The sequence below is a fragment of the Neophocaena asiaeorientalis genome, unplaced genomic scaffold (genome assembly GCF_003031525.2).
Source record: "Neophocaena asiaeorientalis asiaeorientalis breed wild unplaced genomic scaffold, Neophocaena_asiaeorientalis_V1.1 scaffold164, whole genome shotgun sequence".
Lineage (NCBI taxonomy): Eukaryota > Metazoa > Chordata > Mammalia > Artiodactyla > Phocoenidae > Neophocaena > Neophocaena asiaeorientalis.
In genome coordinates this window covers 731,823-739,001 of record NW_020173727.1, presented here as the reverse complement: position 1 = coordinate 739,001, position 7,179 = coordinate 731,823, and the positions used below count along the sequence as shown (strand labels likewise).

The 7,179-nt window shown below is 42.3% G+C and overlaps 1 protein-coding gene across 1 annotated transcript in view; it reads right to left on the bottom strand.

The window, feature by feature from the left end:
* Positions 1 to 327: 327 nt before the first annotated feature.
* BMPER (BMP binding endothelial regulator) overlaps positions 328 to 7,179 on the bottom strand; it is a 252,693-nt gene continuing 245,841 nt past the window's right edge. Inside the window, exon 15 of the mRNA XM_024750771.1 lies at positions 328 to 1,711. Within this exon, the coding sequence (XP_024606539.1) occupies positions 1,530 to 1,711 (182 nt within the window). The 3' untranslated portion in view covers positions 328 to 1,529. The remainder of the gene's footprint in view (positions 1,712 to 7,179) is intronic.

The following is a 7,179-nucleotide window of genomic DNA, read 5'->3' as shown; positions in this document are numbered from 1 at the left end:
GTGTCCCAGACAATCACTATTACACTGTGTGACTTATTCGATTTTCTCAAACAGCTGGAGATGCCCCAGTAAAAACTCCAAGCTAATCCTTTAGCTGTCATGAATATATGTAACAGGAACACAAATGTCTTAACAAGCAATGGCACTACGCCGACTGTCAAAACTTTGGAGGTTTGCTATTATCTACTAATAACACTCTTTATAAAAATGAGTTATTGTAGGGTATATAAAATATATCTAAAGAAAGCTGTTAAAAATGGATGAACCTGAATTTGCCATAGCTTATTTGTAAAGTATAACACAACACATCTTGAAATAGAAAATGCGTTGTTTTAAATCTTAAGCCCTTTATTTACTACAATGCAGAACATTTTATTTTTAGACACCAGTGGGTTTTGTTTTGTTGACATGTTCACTTATTCAGCTGAAAACAAGTCAGGAAAATCACATGGTGACTAGTAGTAAGAGCAAAGCATGCAGACCGTTCTTTGTACTGATGTCAAATCAACCGATCAGTAGAGCCTTTCTTTCTAATAATTAGGACAAATTCACTGTTGCCGAACAGTGTTGGTCTAGGAATCCTCTAGAAATAAAGGCTTTCATTTCATACATGGAATAGTCACAAAATGGAGATAGCTTACTTTAACTCATTGGATTTGCTCATCCTAAATTGCTGTGAGATTCAGAGAAATGGGTATTTTGTCATACGTTGTACAACAGGTTCTTCAAATACCTGCTCATCCTCAATAAAACTAACGAGTCATCCAGACACACCAACATTTCAGTGTGGGACACAGAGGTGGACATATCCATCATACACACATACAAAATTAGGAGACTCAAGGAATATGCAAAGATGGCAAGAAATCATTTGATTCTTCGGTTATGCTCTAGTGACAAATACATATTTCTTGGCAACCAGCCAGTCAGTTCTGGAAATAATATCGGACCATGACCCAATAAAGTCTAACAGCCTCTACCCCTTGCTTTACATGCACCATTAGAGCCTGTCGCCAATCACTAGCCATATTTCTCAGGCATACTTTCCTTTCTTTGGAAGCATGAAATGCCCCTAGATAAATTTGCCATTCTCCAAAAAAACACACTTCCCATTCAACTGCAAATCCTATTCAAATCAAAAATTAATTCAGGCAGGCAGTTTAGATTTCTTAGAAAACTTCTTAAAAATGACAAATGTATGTGATGGTAAAACCATCCAATATGTCTGCATGCTGCCTTATTAAATTAAAAACACCTGGTTTATTTATACAATGTATTCAATGGCTTACAGATTAGGATCCTAGAAACAATACATGTCTTATAGCAAAAAATATACATATAATAATCCACCTATAGTTTATATAAATGATGAAGTGTTTCTGAATATATCTATATATCTATATATGTACACATATGTACTCAGTGTGTGTAGCTGCAGAATCAGCACACAAGTATCGCAGTCTTTCATTGGCTCTTCCACTTCAGTGTCAAGAACACCAGGTTCAAAGTCTGAAGGAGCGGAACAAAGGTCACCGCTGAGGACAAAGGACTGGCTTGATGCACCTTCCTTTGTGAAGGACCAAGTTTGCTGGACAGTGACAACCAGCAACACACGGCTTATTGCAGGGACCGATCTCATTCCAGTTGTCACAGGTCTTGGCACATCCCGGGCCACAGGTATCGTACACGGCACCGTGCTTACACTGGGTGGCTGAAAAAGAGGAGGTGACGTAGGTGAGATGTGGGGAAGCCATTAGAGCCAGGTTGATTCACCCTCAGCCCCACGCCATTCCCGAAGGCTCACGTCACTGATGGCACTGGTCTCCCCACAGCACAGGTGCAACTCTGCATCCTAACAAAAGAATAACAAACACCCAACACTGCCCAAACACTCTAGGAACCACCTGCACCTAGAAAGACAACATCAAAGATCCACCTGCTGGGCCAGCGAACTTCAAAATGAAATGAAATGAAAAAGCTTTATTCCCAGATAGGACAGACTATACATTAGTCAAGCCTCAAGGAAATCTATAGGTTATTTAGGTATTGAGAATAGTATGAAAAGTTAACTCCAAGTAGTTCTTCCAGCTATTGAGCTGTGATGAATAAAAATAATTTCTGCAACCACCTCGATATTCAAATACACAGAATTACACATACAGGGAAAAACCTGCTAAGGGTATTGGAAATGAGTGACATTTTAATCTAGTGATCATGCGCTGAATTAATCAATTTGAGACAAACTGAGCACGAGCCGGGTAGGGACCAATGGAGAAAAATTAAGATGTGTGACTGGGGAGAGGGAAGTGGCTGGCTGGCTGGTCAGGGAACGTAAAAATGATGATGTAGCCAAATCATAGCAAGTTACTATCTTTGTTAACTTGGAGCTGAAATGATTTTGACAATATTCTGAGACTTCCTGAAATTCATGAATACAGTTGTCAGAAAAAAATACTGCCAACATTCTGGAAGTTCTATGACACATGGACTTTTCCATCTGAGTTAGTTCCAATGACAATCAAAGGTGCAACCCCTCATTCTCAGGAGTAGGAATGTTGATACACTAGGGATTTAGAACAGGGAACCAGGCCGCACAGCAGGAGGTGAGCGGCGGGCAAGTGAGCGAAGCTTCATCTGTATTTACAGCCACTCCCCAGCACTCGAATTACTGCCTGAGCTCCGCCTCCTGTCAGATCAGTGGTGAAATTAGATTCTCAAAGGAGCGCGAACCCTACTGTGAACTGTGCAGGTGAGGGATCTAGGTTGTGAGCTCCTTATGAGAATCTAATGTCTGATGATCTGGGGTGGAGCTGAGGCAGTGATGCTAGCGCTGGGGAGCGGCTGCAAACACAGATTAGCATGAGCAGAGAGGTTTGACTACAGGGAGGCCATAATAAATCAATTGCTTGCAGACTCATATCAAAACCCTATCAGAGAGTGGCCAGTGAAAACAGGCTCGGGGCTCCCGCTGATTCTGCATTATGGTGAGTTGTATCCTTATTTCATTATATATTACAATGTAATAATAATAGAAATAAAGAGCAAATACATGTAATGTGCTTGAATCATCCCCAAACCACACCCCCTCCCTGCCCCGGTCCATGGAAATACTGTATTCCATGAAACCAGTCCCTGGCGCCCAAAAGGCTGGGGACCGCTGATTGGAAGAATCCTCTTGAAGAACAGCAATAACAATCCAGCCTCCAGCCGCACTTGCCTGTGTCTGCAGTTGCTGACACACATCTCCTAGAACACTTGGAAATCTCCAGAGTGACGAGTATCTTTTGTATGCTGGTAAGGACTGGTGCCTAGGGTCCCTAGATAGCTTCAGGATGGGGGTTGGTTACCAAAAAGACCTAGGCATGATTAGAGGGTTGGAACTTTCGGCCCCATTTCCCAGGGATGGGAAGAGGGATTGGATATTGAATTAATCACTTTCAGCCAGTGATTTAATCAATCATGCCTACATAAGGAAATTTCCATACAGAGCCCTAAATGACTAACGACAGGTTCAGAAAACTTTGAAACTGGCAGACACATTTAGGTGCTGGGATTATGGTGTCCTCACTCCACTGGGACAGAAGCTCATATGCACTGGGACCCTTCTAGACCTTACTCTCTGTACCTCTTCATCTGGCTGTTCATTTGTATCCTTTATAATAAACCAGTAAGAGCAAATAAGTGTTTTCCAGAGCTCTGTGAGCAATTCTCGTAAATTATTAAGCCTGAGAGGGGAGGGGGTTGTGAGAACACCTCTCTCCCCCGACTTTGTAGCCAAGTGGAGCAGAAGTGAGGGTAACCTAGGGACTCAATACTTGCAGCTGGCATCTGAAGTGAGGCGTCTTGTGGGACTGAGCCCTTAAACCTGTGGAGGCCGATGCTAACTCTGGGCAGTTATTCTCAAAATTGAATGGAATTTTAGGACACCCAGTTGGTGTCCAGAGTGTTGGAGAACTGGTTGGTGTGAGGAAAAAAAAAACCAACCCGCACATGTGGTGTCAGCTTATTGTGAGTAAAAACAGTTCGTTTCCAGGGCACTGGGCTTTTCCTTATTTCCCAACATGCTACTTATCCATTTTAAAGTAGTCCGCCTATGAAAGTTACTTCAGGTAAGTAAACTGCATGTGCCACTTGTTTTCCGCCTGGATCCTAACTGACACAGTGGATAAGTAAAAATTTACTACTATTCTTTAAGGCTACTTTCCCTAACGTTACCTCCACCATGTAGCTCTAGTATGCTGTTTTGGCTTCTCATAATTTCACTCTATTCCTTAGGCCACTAGGAACCTCCTGGAGCCACTGTCAAGCTCGGTGAATGTCACCACCATTCACCCTATCTTTCCCTCTTTTAGACTCAGTTCCCAACCTTTTCTCCTTCCTCTCTTGTCTGGATAGGATGTCCCTTGACTGTATACTCAGAGCACCTGGCGCCCACCTCTATCCCTGCATTTGCAACATGAAATTATAATCATCCATTTCCTTGTCCTCTCTTTCTCCAACTAAATCTAGGCTACTTGAGGGAAGGGCCGTTTTGTTTTCAGCAGTAGTGTGGTGTTTAACATGTAGAAGGGACTCAGAGAGCTGCTGTGTGATTGATGCATTGATAGATGGATGAGTGAGTGAGTGGATCAACTTAATTCTTCTTCTTTAAATCTCTTAACTTATGCATTTCTGATAATCTTTTGACTTTTCACGGATCCCTTCCAAGTTCTCTTTTTCTCTTCTCGGTGATTAATAGAATATGCTATACATTGGACATGCCTAATAATTTGGAAACACCCTAGCTGAATATCATATTCACAGCAAATAATTGTATCCATGTGTTGTTCTATTTTTATGGATCAGTGGTGTTCAAAGCTGGAAATCAGGGTCGACAGAGAACTTCCCAACGCCTGGACTCCCACCCCAGACCAATTAAATTAGAACCTCTGAAGGTAGAACCAGGTTATCAGTATTTTAAAAATAATTTTAAAAATACTCCCCAGCACAGTTAATTTTAATGGGCAGCCACGTTTGAGAACTGGTCCTGTAAACAACCCTCACATTCATGCTTCGGTCACTGTAGAGACTCACACCTTTTCAGCAAAGAAGAGGGCAACGAATATTTCCAAAGTGGAAGTAGGTGCACATTGAAAAGCTCCTGCTGTTTCCCACCTTCCTCCACCTAAAACTCTACTGGAGCTCTTCCCAGTCTCAGCGCACTCATCCTCTCTTATTGATGACTTAGGACATCTGCAGGAGCACCTTAACCCACCTCCCTACTGCCTCTCCTCATCAGCACCCAGCCTTCATTTGCCATTTCTGCTTTCTGACCCATCTCTTCCAGGAACTTGCTCTGTTATTTGTCCTTTTCCATGCACATTTATCTCCTCTGTCTCTATTGGCTCCATCCTCTAAATATTGGAAACATTTTCAGGTCAACACTAATCTTTAGCAAAGTATTCCCTCACCTATCAGACTTCTTACCTCCAGACTTCATAGAAAAGTTCACAGTCATTTTATCCAGTTCCTGTGCCATGAATTACCATTGGTGACCTACCTTCCTCACCCACCATTTTACTGAAGCAGTTCCCGCCGACGTTTTCCACAATGACCATATCCACGGACATAGAGGCAGTCCCCATTCTCACATGATCTCACCACAAAACATTTAGTCTTTTTGTCCATTTTATCTTATGACACTGAAATTTCTAGATTCTTCTGCTAACTTCTTGCAAACACCTTCTCTCTTGGGCTTATTTACCTGCTCCCTGGCACTAAATGTTCAAATTGCCTCCAAGACTATTCCCCTGACATTCTCTTCTCTTCCCCTTCCTTCTCTTCCTCTCTCTTCCCTTCCCTCTTTCTCTCTTCATCAGTTACTACAGTATTAGCTCTAATTTCCAGTCAAAAAGCTCTGAAATTGATTACCAACTGTTTGGATTCTCTTCCCAAACCAATCATTTTCCAAGTCTTAATTCAAACGTCACCTCCTCCGAGTTGCTACTTGGATCTCCCCCAGGATACCCTTCCCTCTTCATCCAACAGCACTTTTCACATTATAGTTATGTTTACCTGTTTTAATCCCCCAATTACTGTGCAGCTGTAGTTTTAATCAGAGATGCTCACAAGAGCCTCCTGAGGGTCTTTTAAAAGATACATATTCCTCAGTCCCTTCCCTAAAGATTTTTGCTCTGTGTCTACAGTGGAGCCTTGGGTAGCTGTAGATTTTAAAGGTTCCAGGGGTCACTACAACAAGCACCCCTGGTTGAACAAAATGAACCACTGAGTCTGGGACTCCTGAGGGCAGAGTCCTTGTCTTCTATGATGCAAAGTTCTGGCATAGGGCCAGGCACAGAGGAACAGCTTAATAAATGTCTGTGCCTGTTGGATGATGATTTCATCTTAATGATGTTCATTCCATCATCCCGGTTTCCAAGCTGGATTACATTTGGCTGGCCTTAAGTTCATTTTCCACTCTGCTGCTTCCGGAATGCCTCTTTCAACTCACTTTACCCTCCAGATACTTTGCTCCCTTTTAGATCTTGCAAAGATCCCTTCCAGTATGAAAACTCGGCAGAATTCCTCTCTCCCACCCATGTTCTTCCTTCTCCCTCCTCTCCTATAGACATGCATTCTCCCATGTCTTTTCCTCTCTCTGACCTCTCAATTCTTTCTTCTAATTCCACCACTTAATTTTCTACTGCTCCTCTGTGACACCTTACCTTTGACTACTGAACACTGAGATTTCCCTCACCATCTACAGGTAGAAATTAGAAGGTTGAAAATGAAGAACTACTAGAAAAAACAAAAAGGATCTTTTTCATCATCTCCATTCAATTCAAATTAAATCAACAAACATCTACTGAGTATCCACTATGTGGCAGGCATTCTCTTAGGCCAGGGAATCCAACGTGAATCAGATATCATCTCTGACCTTCAGTCTCAGGAGCCTGGACTTACAGCCAAATAGGTGAAGAGGACACATAAACAGATTGTTAATTAAGTGCAAGATGTACACGTTAGACAGTGAAAACAAAGAACAGTGGAGGAATAAGACAGACATCAACTCAGTGTGGAGGGTTGGGTAGGGATCCAGGAAGACTTCAGAGAATAGATCCCACTTAGATCTTAAAAGGTGAGTAGACACTGTCAGTCAGACAATGGCAGGAAGAGTTTCCCAGGCAGAGACAGCACTGA